Genomic DNA, 25,894 nt, shown 5'->3' on the forward strand with positions numbered 1-25,894 from the left:
GTTACCAAGCAGAAAGCTGTGTTAAGTAATTTTCTATGACATTTCTGACAATTAAGTGCTGTCCTCTCCCAAGCTTAAGGATTTTTCTATCATAATCAAACTTGTTTATTAGCATCACACACCAATGTTTACTGTATTGTAAAATAAAGCATTATATGAAGCAGAATAATTTGATATGCAGAGCTAGAAGTTGTAAAGTGGGGTATCTATTCTAGTGAAGCTCATTAAGCGTAATTCTAGAAGCACATCATTCCCACTCAGGATATAGTGTTATCTTTCCATAACTTTGTGTGTACGTAGCAACTCTGTTATTGGGTGTAGTCAATAAATCCACTAGTACCAGACTAAGTATGCAATTTCAGAGTGTGTACAAAACCTGCTTGGTGGTCCCTTGTCTTCTTACCTCCCCTCCCAGGACCTGCTAGCGGGTATTGGTATTAACAGCTACCAAAACGGAATGCCTGATTACATGGTTGTGTATTTCATATATAACGATGTACTGCTGCTTGTGCAGAACACTGTTGCACACAACCTGGACTTGGATAGATGGAGCCATCTCCTCTATGAATGCTACTGGGAGTGATATGGAAAAGAAAAAAAATTCAAAAAAGGATACTTATATAGTGCCAAATACTCGAACCTGGTACGACCCTGGCTCAACTTACTCCCATAAAACCAAAAAAGTAATTTCAAATGATGGTACATGCATTCTACCATGGTCTTTTTTTTTTTTTTTAATTTTTGGGACTTTTTATAAAATGTTCTTGGAACTGGATGGCTTCCCTAAGTATGGCATGGTGACATCACTGGAACATTGTTTTTAAATATATGTATGTAAATAATCACATACCGGTAGTTACTACAAAGATTGTCTCCACTGGTTGATTGCAGTCTTTCTAGACACACCCTCTGGGAACACTTACTTTTTAGTAGCCACTTTCTAAGCTTGTTTAACTCCATGCTCCAAAAATACAAAACACAAATGCTATCTGTTAAATAATAAGTTTATTCAGGATGGAGTTATATTTGCAATTTGCTGTGCAACACGAGTCTTAGACATCATATACTGTGGTACATGAACAATTAGTATTTACAAAACATTTTCACAATACATTTACAAGGTCTTTGTCACCAACACATTAGGTTAAGAAGCTGTGAGATGAGGTGAAACTTATGTATTAAGAAGAGAGAACTACTGTTATCTTTCTCCTAGGAGAACAGACTGTTGGTTAAATCAGTGATAACACTTCATTGTCATAAGTTTATCCAAGCATTATGCAGGGCTAACTTTGACCCTCTTGCAGGATAAACTCCAGGGTTGCCACTTCAGAAGCCATAGTGAAGCCAGCACAGTTTGTGTGTAAAAGAGCATTTTTCACAAGGTAATGTTCTGTCAGTGTACTAGATTCATAGTTTACTACAGACTTATAACTGGTATTGGACTACAACTCCCATAAACCTTTGCATCCGGATATTTCTTCGGAGAAAGAATATGAAGATCTACTCTTGAGTACCCTTCTCAAACCATAATAGAGAGCTACACAACTGTTTATCTACGATCAGCAGAAACTAAGTTCCAATGCCCCAGCTGATCTCACTGAAATATGTGCAAATACGTAAACATCTGATAATCAAGACAGGAACGTGAAAACGTTCAGTTTTAAGATTAGTCAGCAATTAAAATATATTTACAAATAGCAACAATTAAAGGCACTTACACTGGTAACTGACAAGGAGAAAAATGTAAGGAAAAACAGCTGCCCTTTGTTAAAACCAAAAAAAACAACAAAGTGATATGCATGTGCAAAATGTATTTAGTGTTGCAGCACAAGAATCAGTGATTCAGTCTTACAAGCCTGTTGTATGAGAAGAAAGAGAGCCTTCTCCATTGAGAGTACTTAAGGACTCGACTATAGAGTTCCCGACCATACTAGCGTGTGAAGTTTGACAAGCATTTGTATTACCTTGTGAAAAGACCCAGTTTCATACAGAAAGGCAGCACCCGTGTCTCGCATCACACCTTCATACCAACAACAGCCAGTCAGAGTGATATGCAGAGAATGAGAAAGGAAGTATGTCTGCAGGTATGGGACATCTTCCAGTCAATTGCCAACTCTTGGTAGAGGCTGGCTGCTTATTTAAAGAGACAGTAATATTTAAAGATCATACTGATTGATATTCAAATACATATGCAAGTGGTTCGGGGAACTGGTACTTTTAACGCTCCATTTTATTAAAGATGTGGTTCTCTTATTTTTTTGTCTGTGCATTTTCTGGTAGATGACCGTGATTTGAAGTCTAGCTGTCTGTGCAAATAGCAAAACAATTTTTGTTTTAATTACAAGTGTATTCCTGTGTCATTCTAATAACCTGTTTTTTTTGGTGTTTTTTTTTAATGAAGAACTTAAACATTAACAAAGGACAAGCAAGTCTCACGATCTGAATGTATCCATATCTCTCTATATTTGGAGTTGTTGCTGTCCCTTCAAATAAAAATATTTCTTATGATTTCTTATACATAAATAACTGCTTTTAACATACTTTAAATTATTTCTTGCAGTTGTAGTTTTGCAAATAAATGTTTATGTACTTTTACTAACATCATAGAGCTGGTTTTCTTGGCTTCATAAAATGTTTAAATGGTGTTATATGTTATGCATTATAATAGACCTGCTGCAATGGAAGTAGAAGCACAGAAGAGGGTTTATCCAATAAACCACAACAACAGAGACCTATTATAAAATGTAAAAGCACATAAAACAGCATAGTCATAGTAAGTAAGGAGTGGGAAAAAATATCCATTACTACTTATTTAAACACAATGTTCAGTGCAAAGCTCCAAGTAAATAGATCTTTTTAAATACAGACTACCAAAGTGCACATCATTAATTTACATGAGCCTTCAGTGCCCAAGTAGTCTGCAAATCAACTAAAAATAGACACTTGTGGCAGTGGACATAAGGCTCAATAATTTGGATCACACAATCAATAATACTACAGTTATGTATACAATCAATTAGTACATTAGTGCAATACTACAGGAGGCTATGGGACAGACCACACTCCTGTCAATGTCAGTCTAATCAACTTATGTCCTTGTTGCTTAGAAGCTAGGGAATATCCTGATATGCTGGTATTTGCTAACTAAAATATACTTTAGTCAAAGGGCTAAGTGAGTACTTAGGTTAAGAAATCAGGTGTTTGTTATGACAAGTATACTTATTTAACCCTTTGCTACTGTTGCTTTTGCAGTAAGAGTTGCATTATATGGGATTTGGCCCTTACAGGAGTTGCCACCTTAGCCATTTGAAACCCAACATTGATGATTTTACATGCTGTTGTAAAACACATACCCTTGATTGGTATGAATTCTACACACAACCAGGCAGCATTTGTCAGACCAAAACGCAGCTTGTAAAATTATCTGTGTTTTATCAGTTTTATATGGCAGAAGTAGCAACTCCAGATTCTCCAGAGCTTTAGAATACTTTAACAGTCTTAACTGTTTAGGTCTAGCAGTAATGAAAATAACATACACTGAAAATTGAATCACAAGAGTTTGTCTGCATTCTCCTTTTGGCACCCTTGTAGTAAAAATATTTATGCCACAATCTCAATACAAACAGACATTTAAAATGGTCAGATGTAGTAATCAATGTTCAATGAAATGAACGTTCAATGAAATGAACGTTCAATGCAGACTCATGGTTAACTGTCTGGGTATTGGGTGGAGATGCAGCCCAGAATGTACCACCTGCATGACAAGAGCATTGTGCAGAGTGGATATTCCCCATTATAACAAAGTTCAGGAGAATGGGTATATCTAATTCTTACCAGTCATCAGTTCTAGCAGGTGTGCTTATGTTAAACATTTTAGAAATGGCAGATAGATGGTGTGTAATCTGAACTAAGTGAACCATTAATCCTCATATTGTTAAAAGGTACAGCAACTTTGTACTTTAAGGACTACTGAAGGATAAAAAGCAAAAGAGTACTGTTTTACATTGAGGTGCCGCTGCTGTAACCTTTGAATGGCACTAAAGATGTCGTTTCTGCTGCCCCACTACCATGTATCCCCTAGATTTCTAGCTTTTGTCAATCTGTGTCCCTCTCCTCCTCAAGCTCCTCCTGATCAGAATTATAGGACTCCAGTCTTTGTTTGGATAGCAGATCCCTCCTTGCTCTCAAGCGCTCACACTTTGGGCACTGGTCAGACCGGAAGCAGCACTTGTGGTAACATGCTTTACATTCTGTAGGTTTGGAGGCAGAGGCAAATACAGAGAATTAGCAACATTCAACTGAATTGCTCATAATAACTAAACTTCTCAGCAGTAACAGATCTCTACATTAATTTTCCCTACAAACCAACAAGAACCTTGGTCTAAATACTCTGCATAACCTAAAAATTAAATGTAGAGGTACATGACTGGTGTGTTATTCGTATAATGTACTTGAAGCTGTCTCTGTATTAAGTACTCCGTAAAACACTCCCAGTACAGTACTATGGAGGCTTTTTATGAATAAACTGGATTACATTTTGATAAGTAAAAAGGTACATGTAGTAAATTAAAAGCTGGCAATTCAGAGGAAAAATAGAATTAAAGGCAGACAACCGTTCAGCCTGCCAATTTCTCCAGCTATAAAGACTCAAACCTTAATCAGTCCTCGGTCTGGTCTTTGATTCGGGATAGCCATATGCCTATCCTATTCATGCTTTAATTCTCTAACATTATTAGCATCTACCGTTTCTTCCATTTATCCATCTGCCTCTATTACTTACATTGCACCTATGCCTCTGACCCTATAGTTTTAGATTTTGGCCTCTAACAATTATCCTCTTATACTATACTCTCTGTATTGGGAAAAAAAAAAGTCTAAAAACGTCAGTGTATCCTTACCTTCACACCTCCGACATTTGGTTAGCTCAAAAGGGAATATGACATCATCTTCATTCTGACAGAACTCACAGATGAATCCCTTTGCTTGACATAACTACAAAGAAAAGGGGAGTCAAGATGATAAACCACCTACCTACTTTGGTGTGGTGATCAATCCTTCCTACCCAACTCTCCGACAATGACTTATCCAAACATGTATCCCAACATTTATAACGCAGTTTCATGTCCTGTCAAGTGAACTTCGCCCTCTATCGAGGAATTAAAAATATTAATGCTTCTGGCACTACCCCATGTATTATTAAAATAGAACAAAAAGTTCCTACCATGCATTTAGCCACATGCACCGTGCCAAGTCTCACTAATTCTCTCAATTGTTGGACCAAATCTCCCTTTTTTATAGCTGTGAGGTCATTTAAGGAGAACAAGTGGAGATCTTCTGTGAGATGCCCAGACACTGTGTCATATGATTCCAAGACACTACAAGAGAAGATAAAATTGCTATACAACTGTAACAATGGAGAAAATATACTCAATAAAATAACTTTATTAGATAAAGCTGCTCATTGACACAGCACATTGTATGACTGTTTCTTAAAACACATCAAGCACAGTTATATGATCCAAGTGACTTTACAATGGTATGGTTGTTGGTGGCAGACATAGTAGTTCCAGCATCTCAAAAAAGCTGACCTCCTGACCTAGTATGTATGTTCACATACGAAGGTCTACAGAGTTTATAGAGAATGCTGTGATAAACAAAAAATATCCAGCGTGGAAGCACCTTTTGAATAGGAAAATAGATAGTTTTAGGCTGACAAAGGCCATAAATACAGTATATGAAGGCTGTAGGCTTACCTAAACATTAATGGACAGCACATAATACCTGCCCTTTGTCATGTTTCTTTTATTAGTTTGATATGTACGTGCATTCAATTATGCCCGCTATCTATATTGATTAAAAAAAAAACTTTTAGGTTTGTACATTTACCAACAATATTTCATATTGTTCAATTATTTGGCTGTGTAGGGGCATACGGTTGTTTAAATATTGCATTGTTTCTATAAGGTTTTTGGCTGTGCACAGCAGGGCCGGCCCAAGGCAAAATGCCGCCTGGGGCGAATTTTAAAATGCCGCCCCCCCCCCTTTTTTACCCTTCTCTCCCTCCGTCCCTGCCGCCCCCCCCCTTTATCTACCCCCCCCCCATATTATCTACCCTTCCTCCCTCCCCCCCTGTACTTACCTTTCAGCAGTCCTGCGGCGAATCTCCCTGTTCAGTCTCGGTGCCGGCTTGTAATGCTGAGTGCCGGAAATCTTCCGTCACTCAGCATTACAAGCCGGCACCGAGACTGAACAGGAAGACTCGCCGCAGAGGAGAGAGAGAGGGGCGCCGAGCGGGTACTGACAGCTTGGTAAGCGAAAAGCACTCGGCGCCCCTTTCTCTCTCTTTCGCTTTAGAAAGAAAGAAAAAAAAAAAGGGCTTGGAGCGGCGAAGTGCCGCCCCTTCAAAAGTGCAGCCTGGAGCGGCTGCCCCACTCGGCTCCATTGTCGAGCCGGCCCTGGTGCACAGAGTTACAATTTGGTGCCATCCACAATGTTGTTTTGATTGCAGTGGGGTGCATGAGGGTATCTCGGAAAATACACAATGTAAGCAAAAGTTAAAGCAGCATGTGCTACAGCCCACCACGTCTCCGTGGGCCGGTTGAGACTCCGGCATAAACTCCACAGTGATCCAACACTGCACCGCACATGCAAAATGTCAACGAATTGCATCACATGCTTAGCATAGTAGATGGAAGCTACAAGGGGGGCCTGTGTAAAGCCTAAGGTCACATGAAACCAATTTATGTCATTGTTGCTAAGAACTAAACAGGTTTACCTAATAAAATAGCCACTGAGCGTGCACATCAGAAAAAAAACAGAACAGCATCAGGAAGCTTTCCAAAAAATGTGGAAAAGCTATTTTTGTCAAGGTGTTCCATTTACAACACTACATAATTGAATATGCTTACCTTTTGGCCAACCTGCACGTTTTGAACATGTTTTTCAAATGCACAAGTTGGATCCGTAGAAGCTGAGGGAAAGAGTAAATTACTTCATTAAGTTAAATTATCATCAAGTGACGCACTATTACAAAACATTTTTTTTAAGATAGCTTTAGTTATCAGTACTATGAAGTTACCCGGACTTGCTCCAGTGCCTTCACTTTTCGGTAGAGAGAACTGTTGACATCTTGCAAGTTAAAGAGAGGGTCATTCCAAATCTTTGTTAGAAGATCTTTGGAGAAGTTGCTGACATAATACTTGCTGAAGTCCCATTTCCTCAGGATGCGGCCAGGGATGACAGACTGGGCATTTTCATGGCAACACTGGCAAAAGTACTTGCCCAAATACTCACAGTAACGGAGTCTTTTAATGTAATCTATAACAGTACCAAAATTGACAGAAGCAAAATAATCAATGGAGAAAATGTATTAAGTTTACAAAGCTGGATTCCCTATCCAACGGTGTTAATAATTGGCTTATTATTCAGTGATAAACTATAAATTAAGTAATGTCATCTGGCACACTAGCTTGTAGATGTATCTAGTTCTCATGGATTAACTGGTGTTGGCAAAATCGTGTTTACTGCACTAAAACAAAAAACTTGATCAGGTTCGGTTTTACCTGGCTCTATCCTAATGCCACATCCAGCACAACGGTAATTCTGCTTCATCACTGCCACCTTCTTCCTGTAACGACAAGATGGAGCAGACATGAATATTAGAAAGATATACAAAACTGCACCGGGGCAGTCTCTCACTACACTTACGTGGAAGCTGTATGGATGTTGAAGATGATTTGTGGACGTGGTGGAGCCCATTCCAAGTTCCCACGAACCCGTATACGCAGTTTGAAAATATCTGCATGCTCTCCGTCATCAGGAGAGATTGGTACAGAATCCGGTATTGGCAGAAGCTGCAAAACAAAGACATGCCATTAATTACACTGCACTTACATGTAAAATCCCTGCTGTGTTCTCACAACGTGGTGTTCATGGGGTCAACCAGATACAACTGAAAAATTTTAGGAAATCTACATCCTTTCCTGGAAATATACTGTAAAGTTAGAGTATTTAACGAGCAAATCACAATGTTAAAGTAGTCTTTGGCAGTGAAGGGGGTAAAGTCATGCCATGTGCTCACCTACATTTTCCAAACTGTAGCACAGAATTTAAATATTGAGAATCATTGCTGGTTAATAAAATGCAGCTCAGTACAGTTACTGTTAAGATTGTTCTTGGTGGTGTCCGTCTCAGTCTATACAAAACATTTTATTTTAATAATAAGCCTATGACACATCCGTCATGTCATCTCCTTTAACACCAAGGGCATACCTTCTGTGGTGCTTCATGCTCGGGAACCAGCCACTCTAGTTCAGATGCAGCGGGTAACTGCATCCCTTCAAACTGCTTCAGCAGACCCATGGCCACAGCTTCGGCAGAGTTGGAATGAAGGAAGGAGTAAGATCTGAAGGTGTATGAAAATAGATGAGTATGCAATATTGTAGTTTATACAATAGCATTAGGGCTTTATTCTATTACCCCAAATAACTTGCGTCATTAATTTCCAACTCCATGCTATTCTCCATGTAAATTTCCCATTATAGAATGTTCAGCATGAATCAAACACAGCATATTTTACAACAAACATTCACTACTGATTGTTTACCTCTTGAGACAGGTGAACCGGATTTTTAAAACATGACCAAAAAACATCGATGATGAGATAGTTGTAGACAGTACTCACATTGATTCAGATGGTCGGCTACTGGAACACTTGTTGATATCGGCATCTAAACAGAAACAGACATAATTACATAGAATTAGAAAGGAAGCACCGGCTATTTTGATAATTTATAAAGCATCAACTGATCCTTTAGTACTGCAAGATGTAAAGAATATACAGACAGACGAGGAGATTGACATCTGTTAAAGACCATCTTGTCACACTGGAAATAAGTCTACCACTGGACTTATCAAGTCTTATCAAGTTAAGACAAATACATCACAGTCCACAGTATGGCTTTTGTGATCAGCAACTTGGACTTTAGTTTTAAAGGATTTTCCACTTAAAGAGATTGCTTATCTAAAGATCTTAAACTCACCTGTGTACACAGGTGAGTTTAAGATCTTCAGATAAGGAATCTCTTATCAGCACAGGTTCTCCACCATGAATAATATCACAGACAGCATGAGCGCAAAACTAAACCCATGACAATGCTACGGAAATAGCACAATATTTTCACACCAAGGTCAATTAATCCCATACACCTCAGATCATCCCACACAAGCAAAGAAATGCCACTGTTTACATGCAAAGTGAGATATAATCAAAAGAGTGTGTGCCGTAAATATCACCAATGCTGCATCAGAGTGCAAAGTGAAGACATTACACAGGAGAATCTTAAAACCTGTGTGAATCTCCCTTACCACCTCTTACCACCAATTTATTTTATACTACCTGAGAAGAACGAGGCCATTGAGGCAGAGAGTCCATTCCTATACATTACAATCTGGTTATGCCCATCATTACCATCTGTGTAATACAGTAACACAGGGCATTAATCAGCGGATGCTATCTACATCAATAAAAATGCTAAGCTGCTTCATGGCAGAGCTGCAGTTACTCCTAGATGCTTCCAATTCAAATTACAGCACTTACAATGAACCAGGGGAGATCTAACAAGCAGAACTTTCACAAATGGACTTGTTGCACAGGTGGCTTCTTATGACACTATGCCATATTAAAAGTCACTAAGACCTTCAAAACGACCCATTCTACTGCCAATCTTTGTCTCTGGAGATAGCTTCCTGTGTGCTTCATTTTATTCACCTTTTAGCAACCTTTAGAAACACCTAAACTCAATATTTAGAAAGGGGTGTTGGCATGCAAGCCTACAGCAGTCATCAAAGAGACTCCCCCTGCAATGGCTGGTCTACAGAGGCAGCTTCAGGGACAGGGTTCTTCGGTCTCCACATGAGTGTGGACACCAGCCCCAACCCTCCCCTGCTGCCCGATCGCTCCATGAGAGCGACAGTACAGCGTTAACCCCTTCAATGTCACAATTGTGTATGACACATTCGTGGCATTGCAGGGGTTAACATTTGTCCCCACAAGCTTGTGGGGACTAAATATCAGGCAATGCTGTGCTCCAATGGAACATCAGCATTGAAAGAGTTAAAAAAATAATAATAATAAAAAAAAAAAAAAAAAAAAGCACCGACCTGAAAGTCCAGGGTGCTTCCAGGTCAAATGCTGTGAGTTTAGCAAGTGGGCTGATGATGATCAGATCACTCCTGACCAACTGTTAGTTTTAAAAAAATCCTGGCTCCTAACTTTTTTGCTGGCGCTTAGATTCACAACAAATTTGTAAAGCCCTGCCTTAAAGCCCAGCTATAAACATGATGGCAGTCTTCAGCGGTGCCTCCTGGAACACTGCTCACAGAAAGGAGAAACTGCAGCCCTGGAGAACAGCAGGGAGAACTAAAATCTGAAACATGTTCAGAACAAGAAAATTCTGGGGGATCAGAGTATGGGTGTTGCTTTATACCCTGTAGAAGGAGGAGGAGCGTATGGTTAATCCTTTTTATTTCAGATCCTCTTCCGCCTAAAAGGTTTCAGGATAAAACCCAAATGCATACTATAGCCAGTGAAATATCCAGGTCCAAGTTTGCCATGGTAAAGGGTTGTGTCTTTAAAATAGCAACAACAAATGTAACCTGAGGATGGATAACTATTTGGAAAAAGTGTACTTTTGCCAGGACATAACTCCATTAAGACATGAGCAACATACCTTTGATTTCATACTGATCCACCTCATCTTCTGAGCCAGATTCCGACAGTTGCGTACAGTCATGCGAGTTTATCTGTAACCCACTGTCTGATACAACCACATCTAAAAGAAAAACATTCAGAAGCGTTCAACCGGATATGTCAACAGTGCAGCTCTATTCGTAATTAGAGGTCCACCATACTGATTTCTGTCCTTTATTTTGACCAAGTTATTTCAGATAATCAGCTAGACACATCCAGGGGAGCAATGACAAACCACAATACATTATACACAGAAGGTAACAAAACTTTTCAAATTTTCAAGAAAATTTTCAAGAAAATAAGTAGGCAACTATTACGAAATCCTTCATTGGTGTTACACTTTCCATTTTTCCTAAACTCTGGCTAATTACAATAAAGGGAGTACCAAGATAAGTTCCTTACCACTGGACTCTCCATCACCTGAATTACTCAGTGCCCGACAAGTCCGGATCTGTTGCCGACGTAAATGGATTTTGTGCTTAAGCTCCCGAATCTCACGGTCACTGTCTTCTTCCTCTTCCTGAAGCTGCCTACTCATCATGTTACACTTCATGAGCTCAATGGCCGCAATTAGTGATTCGGCAATACTGAAGTGGGCATTTTCCTGGAAAGAGTAGAAAAAGAATGTAATTTATCTCACTGAGACTCAAATGGAAAGATTACAACAGATTCTATAACATGACATAATCTATAAGAATAGTTTGGCCAATGGAACAACTGAAATTCTAATGAAGATCAATAACATTACAATGAAATCATACGCTAGAACATTAAAATTGTGGAAAAAATAAATAATTAGATATACATTGTTGTAGCCGTGACAAAACCACTGATTAATGTGTGTTAACATGCATGTTCCCATTGTACCTTCTCCAGATCAGCACAGCTGCCAAAGTCCTGCTCAGAGAGATAGCTGATCAATGACTGTCCTTTTGAAGGCCTCCGAAATATGCAATCTGAAGCATTCAAATACTGAGCGTTGTCTGCAAGCAATACAAAATTAAATTGAATTTAAATATAGGTACAACAACAACAACAAAAAAACACGTTGTTTTGGTCTATTGTTTGATGCTAGATGTTTTCATACACTTGACCTTTTGAGATTATGAAAGTAAGATGAGGATCTTTGCAAAAACAAAGTGTCATACAAAGTCAATAATAATCTCTCACTACGAGTACTATACACAGTGGGCTTATACACTCAAGTGGTATTTGTATTGCACGAGCGTCTGCAGTTTCTGAAAATCTAGCAATTTTCTTCCTTTTCTTTTTGTAGCTTTTACTTTACTTTTGTATGCCTGAGTATGAAACCCTGCTGCCCGTGCAGGCATGGTAGCTATAGAGGGTGTGCTACATGGGAAGGGATATTTTCCCCAAGTCTGATATGAGAAGTCCATGGAATGCATTTAAAGAATACTGATTTTATTAATTTTTTTTTTACCAATGCACTCCCTTTATCGGAGGACAGTGAGGCCACCATGCTGAAACACGGTTTGTTCAATGAAATCCTCTCCTCCATAGACTTTCATTAGTTAGAGTGTCTCTCTCTGGACCGCTGAGCCATTCTTTTGTTTATCTCGGATAGTATGATAAGGAGTCGGAGTGTTTGTCTTGTAGATTGAGTTAACATAACAGAGGGTGATAAACAGCTGTCCGAAAACTAGAAATATTTTAAAGCACAATATTACTCCTCCTAAGGCAATACTAGGGGCGAAAAACGGAGGTAGTTCCATTTTAAATTTGAAATAATGGAAAATGAAGCTTTAACTCACTGTTCCCGATAACACTTTAGAAGCAGACATACACTAAAAACTACTATGGCTTCCTTGCACAAGACAGCAATGCATGCATAAGACAGCAATGCATTGGTTGATGTAATTTTTCATGTAAATTAACTCAAACCCAGATACTAGTCATAATTTCTAAAACATTTTTGGTCTTATGTATTGTAAGTGTAATAAATGCTATACGCTTACCTTGCTCTGAATAAGGCGATGCTAAACTATAAAATTTTCCGTGAACGGCTTGGTTTTTCCTTAAAGCAAGGTCAGCATGAGATTCTAGGGAGACAGAATAAGTCAAGGTTGCATGCAATGTTTACATGATACACATTTGTTCAGCAACAGAAGGGTTAAACGGCATCTCCATGGAAGGGGTGGGGGACATATTTGTAAAATGGGGGTTATATTCACAAGCAAATCTTGCTAAACATAGCATCTTTAAAAATACCATACAACATAATACGTATTGTTTGATTTATCAAAAGTCTGCAATGGATTCAAACAATATTTGTAAAATTATAGGGCTGAAGAACGAATGGAAATGGGAAACCACTGTCGGGACATGGACATTACCGTGCATGCAACACAAAAATACATTTAACAGGTAAAAGCATCAGTTCTAAACAGTGCAGTAATGTAGCTGCTGAAACTAAGTAAACCAAAGGAACAGTCCAATTAGCAAGACTGTTATGGAGGAATGAAGAATAATAAAGAACAATATTGGGGAAAGGTTTTAAAATGATTTGTTTTATATAGAACCATTATATTCGGTAGCGCTGTACAATGGGTGTAACCCCTGTGTTAAAACACTACACTAACATACCGACATAATACCCTCCACCCCACAACCAAGAAAACAGTCCGTCTTTAATTTACAGACCGAATAAGTGATTTGACTGTTTGACGATCACGTACAATCCTTGAGTAACGTTTTGTGTTGAGTTTTTGAAACCTAGCCTAGGTCAAACGTCGGCAGCTCATAGACATTAAATTATAACACTGTTATCACCAATACTTTTGCCAGGGAATAGCATTTTGTATGAGATGTTGGACCTGCCACAGGATCTTCCATTATTATAGTTATATTCCGACCGCCTCCTAGTGCAAGCATTAAGGGAGGTAAAGCAAGAAAAAATATTAAGTCAAATGAATATTCACATAACTAACAAAGAGTCCCCAACAGACCTGAGAGAAGTCGATTTCCACCGCATTTCAATTTACTTCCTATTTTTGGGTTACTGCTGGCAAGCGAAAGCATCACGCAGAGGAGTGTGACAGCTTCTACCTTCACCAACCTCAGCCACAAGTGAGATACTTGGCCAAATGAACAGAAACCATACGTTTGTGGCACACACCCACAAGGTTTCCATTACAAAATACAAATGAGATGAAGTCCGTCAATTCATTTCCAGACACTTGGTTGGACCCATAACTGAGATTTAATTGTCATCAGTGGAAAGGCGCTGAAAATATTTCTCAAACAGTTTCAGAACAAGGGCATAAAGGCAAAAGCAACTTGACATACAGGAAATACCATCATAGAGAGGACTTTAGCCCAGGATCATTACCTTGATTTTTTCCCATGGCTACATTTGTATCAGAGTGTGAACGCATATGACTCTTTTTAGGGTGACCGGACCCACTGCTGGTTTGTCCCTCAGAGAAACTGGAGCGGCGAGGAACCGTGAGCAGTGATGAGCTGGGGGACACGGGGCTTGGGATGCCTGGAATCTCAGCTTTGTGTGTGCTGCAAGGGAAGAGGTTGGAACTGCTGCTGCTGTTGCTACTACTCGATGCACGGCGGCTCATGTTTCCAATAGCCAGGTACTCAGGACCATCATCTGCCTCACTGGGTGGATCATCTTGGCTGACAGCCTCCTCACTGTGACTGGTAAGGGTGCTGACACTCATCTCACTAACAGGTGAAAACGGCTCCCGTGGTGAAACGTCACAGGAAGGTGGGACAAAAAGTTTAACTGACTCGTTCTCAGGCAGAGATGTGCAGACTTTGTTCAGGTTGTTTTGTTGATCAGTCAAACTGGGGAGCAAATCTAAGGGAAAATATATCAAATTACATATTTAATTGGCTGAATAGATACACAAATACACACAATTTCCTTTACAGTGCGTTATCAAAATCTAATGCAATACATATTTACACTGCAGCCCATCACTGTCATTTTGCACTAGGATGTTGAGGTAACCTCGTTCTTCACACATGGTTTTTAAATTCCTCTAGGTATACACTCAGACATTCCAGTTTTGTGGTATAAATAGCTGTCACGGCGTACCAGAGAGCCATCTCTTGTAACCACAACCAGTCAGTTCTCAGTCAATACTCAAAAGGGCTTTTTTGAAGCCAGGTAGACTATTTTCTTGGCAGGGTACATTGGGAATGCCCATCATGTCCTCCATAAAGTACTGCCTGGCTTCAGGAGGAGGAAAGGAGGAGAGTTGTGGTAAGAATACAGAGAAACAGAAGTTAGTTAAAATAGGGGAAACATGTGGAAAGTATGAAGGAACAAATATCACACGACAAAGAGCAAGTAATGATGTCAAGCATAAGACTCAAACTTATTGCATTATATGTAAAAATATCACCAAAGGATTTCCTGGGGGCCCTGTAATGTAGATAAACACACACCCTTCATGTTCTTACCAGCAGTAGGAAGACTACTGGGAACCTGCAAGCTGTTGTATGGGTTATACAGCGAGTGACGCGGGTTGTCCGTGTACGGAATACAGGGAGATCCTGACAGAGTTGTAAAATCCACATTCTTTCCTGAAATTGTGAAGTCCTGTTTACCAGCAAGCTGACAATACAGAAGATGAAACAATACAGGGTTAATATATGATTGGTATAACTCTGAGAAATGAACATGCAGAACAACTCTGGCTTTTCACGCATTCTTAGCATGTGTGGAAATAAGCATGTGTGGAACACCCAAGAACATTTTAACTACGAGATATGTTATTAACAAAATCATTCCTTTATAAGACTATAGGTTAGTGATGTTATAATATACTTGAAAAGGTCTTCAGAATTTTATGGTTTAAGTAAAAGGTTAACCCATTAATGTTAGGTGATGTAGGGGATACTCCCCAACCTGGTCCTTCAGGACCAAGGAAATATCCCTTATGTCATGGGGTTTTGGCACCAGCAGGGTGAAATTGCTCCTGGTGAAAGGGAGATCAAGCTGTCAAATGGCAGCCTGGTGTCCCCTCTGACAGCTGGGATCAAAATTTGTGCCTCCAATCTGTAAGTTTAAATGTGACATTGCTCATATGGAGCGCTGTTACATTGTACAGGGATTTAAACGCCTGTACAGAAGCGATCAAGTCTCCTGCTGTAGTAACTCACTGCTGGACATCTTCCATTTGTGAAGGGAAGTAAGCATAATGCATCTTTGACCTGGTGTACTAAGTTTCATTGGCTGACCATGGTCCTCAACATTACCCTTTTCTTTGTGTACCTAGAATAATTGATGCTGTTTTGAAGGCAAAGGGTGGTCACACCAGATAGATTTGATTTAGATTGTTCTTCATTTCCGTCACTTTGCATTTTGTTAAATGATAAAAACTACTAACATCTGTGAAACGATTCTTACTTATATATATATATATATATATTTATTTTTTTTATTATTTTTTTTACATCTGCCTAAACATTTGTACAGTACTGTGTGATTGTGTGTGTACGTTCAATGGTGCTGTCATTTTATATTGGTTTATTGCATATCTAATACTAACAGAAACATTGGTTCAAAACATCTTCCTCAAATGTATCCTCTGTGCATATGCACTGCATGGTAAGACTCCATGAGATTCATGGTCTACTTATACATAAGATTAAAATACGGTACGTTTTGCAGAAATATAGATGTTGTTTCTGTTATCTGTTTCATTGACGATTTACTGAGGCATTAAGTTTGTTTTTGTTTTTTTTCCTATAGTTAACCTATTATTAGGTGAAAAAAGAACACTAGTGCTCACCACAGATGTGTCTATCTGAGCCAGCAGCCTGGGGTTATTCTGTTCCACGGCCTCCAGACACTGGAACATTGCATTGACGTGAGTCTCACTCAGCAGGAACGCAGAGTCTAATAAAAAAAATATTTTAAAAAAAAAGATAAAGCCAGAGATTATGTTAGAAACGAAAAAAGCTTACTTCTCAATGTGCATGTTTAATAACGGACACATCGCTGCGCATCCTTTATAAACGGAAACATCAAGAAATGCCAATTCAATGCACAGGCTGCTGAAGATGTTCTTTATGTGTGAAACCCATACAGGTACAGCATCACCTCCTTTAATGCAATGCAATACAATACATTTACAGATTCAGATAAGCCGATTTTAAAGGGGAAGTAACCTATGACCAATTCATGCCCACGCTTGCATTTTTTGTTTCAGTTCCTTATTACTTTCATTTCCTGTGAAAGTGAAACTGGCACCCAGGTGTTGGGGAATGTTTTGTATTGTATAAATAAAGCCATATAGTTTGCTGGCTACAGAGGTAAATAATGCACCCATCTATAAAAGCCTAAATCACAAAGACAGCTATAAGACCTTCTACCAAAAACAGATTCAGACAGACCATTGCATGCACCTACTTAACACAATATAGTGCTGTAGTATACTGCATACAGTATACCTATACTGGAAAACAGTAACACTATATTTAAAATACTTACCGTATTTGCTCAATAATAAGACGACCCCCGAAAATTTGAATATTAATTTAGGAAAAAAAGAAAAAGCCTGAATATAAGGCTACCTTATAGGAAAAAAGTTTTACTAGTAAATATTAATTCACATGTAAATAATTTTTTCATATTTAATAAAAAACTATGATTGAGAGAAAAAAAAAAAGAAAAAAAAAAAAAAGCATTTTTTGTTGTTTTTTTCCTATTATTTGCCAACCTGCCCCCAGTTATGCACATCTGCCCCCCCAGATATGCCACTCTGCCCCCCAGAAATGCCTTATATCCCCTATATGCCACTCTGCCCCTCAGAAATGCCACTTTGCTGCCAGATATTCCTTTTAACCCCCTATATGCCACACTGCCTCCCTGATATTCCTTTTAACCCCTATATGCCACTCTGCCTCCCTGATATTCCTTTTAACCCCCTATATGCCACTCTGCCTCCCTGATATTCCTTTTAACCCCCTATATGCCACTCTGCCTCCCTGATATTCCTTTTAATCCCCCTATATGGCACTTTGCCTCCAGAAAGCCCTTAAACCCCCCACATATGCCACTCTTACCCTCCCCCGACTTACCAGTGCTTCCCTAGACTTCTCCCCATGCTTCAGATTCCTTGGTGTGTAGTGGCGGCAGCAGGTGAAGGTCTGCGGGATGCGCGCAGACAACCTCCACTGCTGCTGCCGGCACTTCCGCCAGGGCTTTTGTGAATGAGCGCCGGAATGTCATGTGACGCTGGCGCGCCATCATAGAAGCCCCGGCAGGAGTGCCAGCAGCAGCGGAGGTTGTCTACGGACATCGCACAGACCTCCACCAGCTACTGGAGAGGAGGATCCGGGTCCTCTGCAGCGCTGCGGGGGATCTGGATCTTAGTCTTGTAGTCAGACCTCTATTTGAGGTCTGATTAGAAGACCACCTTGAATATAAGACGATGGTTACTCGTCTTATAATCAAGCAAATATGGTATTTTACCAACGCAGGTATTTTTGTTCTTCTTTTGCTACCTATATCCAAAACGTAAAGTCACGCCCATACCTGGGAACTTTCTGGCTTTGGCTACACGGAGTTCCCCTCATGGGATAGGGGTAGGAGGTCCCGCTGACATCGCAGGACACTCCATTACAATTTTGCTGGAGGGGTAGCGAGCAGGGAGTGGGGCATACTGCGACCCAGTTTAATTTTAGTGACCCAGAGAAGCAGCGCATAACATGAAGTCTCAGGGCAAAACCCAGATAGCTCCCAGGTATGGTCATGTCTCTTGCTGCATTCTCAATCCTCACTGTCTGGGTGAGCAGTCGCTATTACCTGAATAAAACTTGCGTGTGTATTGGCGGTTACCCAGCAGGGCTTTCAGCTGGGCTGACAGACAGTGGAATTGTAAGCTGTGCTGCAGCCAAAGCTGCCCATTCTCTTCACCGGTACTCTCTCCATTTCTTCGACTGTTTTCATAGAAAAGCAGAAACTGGATAAAACCAGAAAGAGAAGATCAGAACATATAACTACAAAAATTCAATCACTTGTGTACTATTTAATGCATATTATAGCAAAAGCCTAGTTCACATTTTGGAGTCAATTTTGCATGGGTTTTTCAATGCACTGGAGTCCACTCAACCAGGTGCCAGGGGTTAGTCGAGCACTGGTCCCAAATATGCATTTAATTTAAAACTTGGGCTGATAGAGACCACATAAGAATGAGGAAAGAATGTGAAACAATATCGTGAAAAGTTTCTGCATCATAGCTCGTTTAGCTCTACATTTTCTTCCTTCCCTCTATAAACTAACCCTGTTCTTTAAGGCACATGGGGAAAAAAATATGAAATGTCACCCAACAGCCTTGTAAACACCTACGTAAGTCATCACTGATATAGAGCAGAGATACTATACATACTTTTTGTGAAAGCTTATAGAAAATACAGGGTGATGTGCCCCGGAGAAATAATGAAACTTTCAAGGAATGCCTGCGCTTTGGGGTTGTAACCTTTATGTGGTATTTACTTTGAACATTACACTGCAGGAAAACACCGCAACACACTCAGCCTGTCTCCAAACATCATGCATGTCTCACCTGTTCCACCTGTGGAGATACGACTGGCTGAAGGTTTTGACTACTCTTCACAAAATTCCAGTAATCTTGATGCTTGCAATAGACCTGATCACAGACTAGACCATGTTGGAGGATGTTGCTCATGTCACGACACAGTCTTTGCAAACCGCCATATTTGGACCACACGTTACGGCTGTTCCCAGACACCAGCCCTTCTACTGTGGTCTTAAGGTTGTCCAAAAGTTTCCAGTGTTCAGCCCTGCAGATTGTTAAACATACAGAATTGGGAGGAACACAAAACTGATGAGAACAGGAAAGTAGATATGAGCCTTGCTGACACAGCAGCTAAATCACAAATTGCTGCGCAAAGAATTCAAACTTTGACATATTAAAAACAGGCCTAGGGTGGGCTGGTGATACAATGCATACAGAACAGAGCAGTCATTTTAGAAATATTCTCACAAACGAGGCCACCCGGGATCAGCTATATCTGTAACGGAACAAACTTAATTAAAACTGTAAGAAATGGAAGTGAAACCATTATGAGAAATACCAAGTATTTTCCCGTCTACAAGATTTCACTCGAGCTGCCCCATATCTCTGGAATCTACTCCCAAGGAACCTTCAGCATTCACCCTCCCTCCCAACTTTCAAGAAACATCTAAAAACCCACTTCTTCAGAGAAGCCGCACCATCTTAGCTGCTAGAACTTCCTTGTCATTGATACGACCCCCACACTACCTCTCACCCTTTCTCTGTGCCTTATGTTTGTCACCCCATTCCCTCAAGATTGTAATGTATCGGTTTGTCTTAGTCTATCGATTCTTGTCTTGTCATACCCCTTGAATTTATGTATTGTATTAAGCGCTGCGTAAACTGTTGGCGCTATATAAATAAAAGATAATAATAAATAATAATAATAATAATAAGAGGGAGTGAGAGCCAGTCATCAGTAGAGAAAAATGGGAAGATTAGGAGAGTATGTGATAATAAAAGCACAGATATAGGAAATTTAGTGTTTTAGATGATCCAGAAGGAATGTGTGATACCAAAATTGAATTCACTACTACTGTAGCATCTAATACAATGTTTGTAAAGAAGAGAAACCGGAAACTGTGCAGAACAGGCGAGGGACTGGAGTTAAGTACTACACAATAGCAGCAAATCCAATTTAAACAAAACTAACATTTCTCAGAATAGGAGACAGATTTGGCTATTTTAGCCATAGCTGAAGGCACATTGAAACACTGCATTCAAGTCTGGCTAAGCTTGATGGGATTTGTACCCCACCACAGCTAGTCTGTAAAAGGTTATGTTTACCTTTCTACAAACCATGTAAACAAGAGACTTTTATGGCTAGTTAAACAAAATAACGATAAAATGTCTTCAGGCAAATCCCTTATCCACCTCCCTCTGACACGACATCATTTCTAATTCAAAGCACTCTATATGTTATTATTGACCCTGCCATCTGCTCCCTTTTTAACAGCACGCCGCACCATGCTAAACATTAACATATTGTCCACAGACTGAGGAGACTGACTGAACACACTGACATAACTGTTTTAGGATAGTATACTAAGGCATTGCAGTCTGTAATCAAATTATTGACTAAAGGAGTTGCAAGACACAGTAACACAGGATTTCGCTGCAGAATCAAAAACTCTCATAAAGGCACCAAGCCTAATATCTAATATGCTTTTAAGTTCTACTCAGATAATAAATTACATTTATATTGCAGGATTAAACTCAATGAATGAAATGAATAATTTAAACTAGGAGTAGCATAGGTTCACATAAGACTTACAGCAATCTACTTAAATAAAATTTCATTATTTTTGACACCAAAAAAATTAAAAAAAATTCCTAATTTTATTAGAGGGGAACACTCCATTCATTATATGCTCTTTCATGCATAATATAGCTGCTAGGCCTTTTTATATATTTGTCCGTTTTGCAAAGGTATGGGGGGATTCTGCAGGATCCCACCATACGCATTTGCCCGTTGCCCCACTCCTCAGCTTGCTGCCATGTAGCTGCAGATGTGTTCAGCCAAACGCACCAGGGCAGGGCTGGCAGCCTGCAGCCTGGGGGGCAAGTCTAGTCAAGTGGCCCATTGTGCCACCGTATCAGCCCACCATCCATGCCCATCTTTTCCTGATTTTCTAACGCATATTGATGTAATGGGATTGAGAGTTCATCAGTACACTAAAAAACAAAATCATACATGGGACACCTGAAGCCACAATTTAGTGCCACTAATCCTTTTTAATAAAACATGCAGATTAAAAAAGATTAAATAACACAAAACCTTTACTTTTCCTCTCATTGATTACTGGGCCTAGAAAGTTTTGTCCTTTGAAGTGACTACAAATTCAGGAGGGCGTTTTATCTCTTGATAAGTAAAAATTAAATATTTCAATTTATAACTACATTAAGTAAAGTGCAAGAAAACAGATGACCAAATACACACCAGGACAGGCTCTGCCACACCGACACCCAAACACACACACCAAGACAGGCTCTGCCACACCGACACCCAAACACACACACACACACACACACACACACACCAAGAGAGGCTCTGCCACACCGACAACCAAACACACACACCAAGAGAGACTCTGCCACACCGACAACCAAACACACACACCAAGAGAGGCTCTGCCACAACGACAGACACACCAGGACAGGCTCTGCCACACAGACACCCAAACACACACAGACCAGGACAGGATCTGCCACACCGACACCCAAACACACACACCAAGCCAGGTTCCGCCACCCACTGGACAGGCTAAGCTACAACAATTAAAAATAAATATATTAGATGACACAACTAAAACCCAGCTTAGAAATACATTTTCACCAGCATGTTGTTATATGTGGACTTAAGTTGGGTAATAGACAAAGCCTTAATTACACAGTTGAACTGTTGTCTACCTGCCCATATGTGGCTCTTTTTTTATTGTATGCACCCTCAAAAAAATGGTCTTAAAAAATAAAAATAAAAAGTTCTAAGAAAGTTAAAGTTTATGGAATTATACAGCAACCTGAAACCTCCAGATCACTCAACAATAGCTTGGTCTGCATTCTAGGGAAACACTAGGACAAGAATATATTTTCCATGTTAACCATTTCACCACGATTTAAAGTAATGAGTTTTAACAATCCCTTTAAATCCTTTACAGTGCTGTAACATTGCACACATTTGGCAAGCATATGTTTTCAATGTCATTGTTTGCAAGTACTACTAATACAAGAGTCCTGTAGAGACAGCAGTAAAACTAAAGGCCGTAATGCAATATTGGAGGTGACTGATAACTCTCCACAGGTGATGCAGCATGTGCTCCTAAATATATTTTATATATATATATATATATATATATAGGATGTATATTCAGTGGTATTAGATGCAGGCCCATACATACCCATATCCCAATTAGAGTCCATATTTCACGACATCACCATTAACCTACACTAAGGCATTGGGTAACCCTGTACTATAGAAAAGAAAGAAGAATCATCTTCCAAAAAGAAGACTGTCTGTTTTTGGTATACAGTAATTCCCTAGTTAAAGGTGTAGGTTAGTTTATGTTGTCCATTCTAAGAAGCCTGAGAATAGTTTAACATATCTGTCATTAAGAGTAGGATACTCGCCCGCTAGAAGTGAATGCCCAAAACTGGATTCTATATGATCTAAGAGATGTATCTTCCTAAAAGCACAACTGGGTCTTTGATATTAACAAGAGTGTAGAGAATAAGCAAAGTAAACAAATTAAATGCATGATAAGTCTGCCCTTAGTCATCAGGAAGGTCACTTTGCTCTTTAACTAGTAACAGGAGGGTGCCATTGCCACTCTTTACAAGTATCTTTCTGCCCTTCACTCAGCAAAAAGAGGCTAGCTGGGTCACTTTGGCTTTTAACCATTAACAGAACGGTAGCCTAGCCACTGAGCTCTTTACTAATAACATAATTCTGCCCTTGAGCAAATTACAGGAGACTGGCAGGGTCACCATGTTGCACTGCAAACAACAGAACTGTTTGGGTCTACAAGCAACTGTCATGGTCCTGCCCATGCAATTCATACACAAAAATGGACAATGGACTCTTTATATAGCGCCAACAATTTACGCAGCGCTTCTTTCAGTACATATATTTAAAGGGTATGACAAGACTAGAATTGACAGACTAAGCCAAACCGATACATTAGGTGGAGTGAGCTCTGCTCACAAGCTTACAATCTTGAGGGAATGGGGTGAGGAACAAAAGGTGTTCAAGAAACTTCTCGATTGATAGAGGGTGCTGGTAAACTGGTGCTTTATCACACAGTTCCATCCTCTACAAATAAACAGCAGGTTGCTATGCCCTTTTCAATACAAACACAATGGTGGAATGGTCAATACGTCCAAGAAGGCAAGATGTTTTCCCATCAGGTGTGGGTGCTGTGCCCTGTACTAGAGGGAAATGTTGCTCTGTCCTGTCCTTAAAACTAAAGGGATGAATTGTTGCTTATTTCCTTCATCCAAGTAGAAAGAAAGGGCCAGGCTTGGTAAGACAAGAAAGACATCACTTTCCTTTTCCCGGGGACTGCATTTCCACTCAGACACTCAGTAGCTTGTCACATCTCTATGTGAGCCATTGACTAAATGTGCTGATGAGTCGTGATCAGTCTTCCCTCTAATCAACATACTTAAGATATATAGGTCAGCAGAAAATACAAGTGGCCAAAATCCACTAAGCAGTGTTTTCATTTCAGGGACTGGAGCTCAGCATCGTGTAAGTTTAGATTCACCATTTGCTCGCTGATGTCCTATGTCACTAATATCTGATGCATGCTGAGGAACACACAAGAATATCTAGAATCTTAGTTTGTGCTCCAAAAACACTGAAATGATCTGATTGAAGATCCAGTGGAGCTGTGGATTATTACTATTATATTTCAGAGAAAGACACCCAGTGTAATTAAAATGCAAACCTTGCGAGGTTATCTCTTAAATCAACCTTTACCCTGCCAAAAATGAAACTAATTGACATTTACAATGTTAATTAACGCATAGGCTACAACTGAACTAAAGCTATTGTTGCAATACTTGAAGTCACTGTGACAATTTCCATTGCTAACCAGGTGACTAGTCAGGGCGGGTCATGTATACATGTATATGGATCCTCCCACAGTAAATACGTAGGGGTCCCATACAGTGAACACATGCAGCTCACCCACATTTATGAATGGCCACCCTGACCTTTAGTGAATATGTCTTTGCTACTGGCGTCTCCTCACAAGCCTGTATCCGTACACAACGGTAGTGACCCTGTGTATTATATGTGTGTGTATGCTTATGCGATAGATACGAACGTGACATATATGTACGTAAACCGCTAAATATACTATATTTAACACGCATGTACTAGCCATTTGTAGGAGTAAGCCATGTCTCACCTGGCAGGCTCCGTTCGGTGCAGGCCGCTGATTTCCATGTCCGCTCCCGGTGCCGATACTTTCCATCATACGTCAAAACACTGAGCTAAACCCTTCCCAACCCCGCCCACAAACAACCGCCGGCACTTCCGGCAAATCACGGAGACTACAATTCCCAGAGCACACCGCGCGAGTAGGTTTCTCTCAGCGGTGCTATAACTGTTGGTACCCGTAGTTAGAATGTAATATCTGTGGGGGTGAAAAGGGTCCTAAGGGATAAACAATTTCTTTCTAACTCAAATAGAATTTCTGCAGGAACCAGTATATATTTGTCATGGTTTGCTTTAGTATGTATTGGTGTTTGAGAAACACATATACAAATATTATTTGTTCAGACACTTCCATCATATTTAAATAGCAAAAGTGCTAGAGAATTAGTCCTAAAACACTTTTCTCCTGCTCACACAGCCCCCTCTCTATGGCCCGCATCTTACGTTGCTTCATGCATATTGCGCTGTCTATCCTACCTGCTGCAGGGTAACGTAATGTGTGTTATGTGACCACGCTGGGAACCTCGGTTACTGGCGGCAATGCCAGCAGCCAGATTACTATGTTGGAGCAACCTTCGGCTGTTATGGCTGCTGGAGTCTGATCCGCCAATGCCAGAATACTATGATGGAGCATATCTGGTCGATGTGGCTGGCGGGAACAGCAGGAGGATGTGCCAGGATTCCGTTCTAGTCTTCAGAATTGCTGCATCAGGTTCCAGCATAGTGTTCCAGCTGCCTGATTGCCCTAGTGATGCATCGGCATAAAATCCTGGCTATCATAGTTGCCAGAATATTCTCCGTCATAGCATTCCGACAGCAAAAACAGCCAGAGGATGCTCCAGCATAGCATTCCGACAGCAAAAACAGCCAGAGGATGCTCCAGCATAGCATTCCGACAGCAAAAACAGCCAGAGGATGCTCCAGCATAGCATTCCGACAGCAAAAACAGCCAGAGGATGCTCCAGCATACCATTCCGACAGCAATAACAGCCAGAGGATGCTCCAGCATAGTATTCAGGCAGCAATAACAGCCAGAAGATGCCCCGACATAGTATTCCGGTAGCAATAACATCCAGAGGATGCTCCAGCATACCATTCCGACAGCAATAACAGCCAGAGGATGCTCCAGCATAGTATTCA

At 40.1% G+C, this 25,894-nt stretch overlaps 1 protein-coding gene across 1 annotated transcript; it reads right to left on the reverse strand.

The window, feature by feature from the left end:
• Nucleotides 1-4,095: 4,095 nt before the first annotated feature.
• On the reverse strand, nucleotides 4,096-24,763 carry LOC149302257 (run domain Beclin-1-interacting and cysteine-rich domain-containing protein-like). Its single transcript, XM_089482388.1, has 20 exons — nucleotides 24,726-24,763; nucleotides 19,303-19,540; nucleotides 18,543-18,699; nucleotides 16,525-16,631; nucleotides 15,191-15,344; nucleotides 14,100-14,582; nucleotides 13,585-13,629; nucleotides 11,618-11,733; nucleotides 11,153-11,354; nucleotides 10,731-10,832; nucleotides 9,398-9,472; nucleotides 8,684-8,729; nucleotides 8,272-8,404; nucleotides 7,708-7,853; nucleotides 7,563-7,627; nucleotides 7,079-7,317; nucleotides 6,909-6,970; nucleotides 5,222-5,375; nucleotides 4,899-4,992; nucleotides 4,096-4,250 (listed from the first exon to the last, which is right to left on the reverse strand). Exons 1-20 carry the CDS (start codon nucleotides 24,761-24,763, stop codon nucleotides 4,096-4,098), a joined length of 2,811 nt encoding a protein of 936 aa, XP_089338514.1.
• Between the last annotated feature and the right edge of the window lie 1,131 nt (nucleotides 24,764-25,894).

This window comes from Sceloporus occidentalis, unplaced genomic scaffold (genome assembly GCF_023333645.1).
Source record: "Sceloporus occidentalis isolate IW3139 unplaced genomic scaffold, rSceOcc1.0.p SCAF_19, whole genome shotgun sequence".
Taxonomy (NCBI): domain Eukaryota; kingdom Metazoa; phylum Chordata; class Lepidosauria; order Squamata; family Phrynosomatidae; genus Sceloporus; species Sceloporus occidentalis.

Excerpts from the sequence above, each read along its gene's own strand:
- LOC149302257 (XM_089482388.1), bottom strand. The coding sequence starts at position 24,763 with ATGGAAATCAGCGGCCTGCACCGAACGGAGCCTGCCAG. Across the intron at positions 7,854-8,271 it reads AGCATGAAGCACCACAGAAG|CTTCTGCCAATACCGGATTC; the intron begins GTATGCCCTTGG and ends TTTGTTTTGCAG. Across the intron at positions 4,251-4,898 it reads CAAATGTCGGAGGTGTGAAG|AATGTAAAGCATGTTACCAC; the intron begins GTAAGGATACAC and ends CCAAACCTACAG.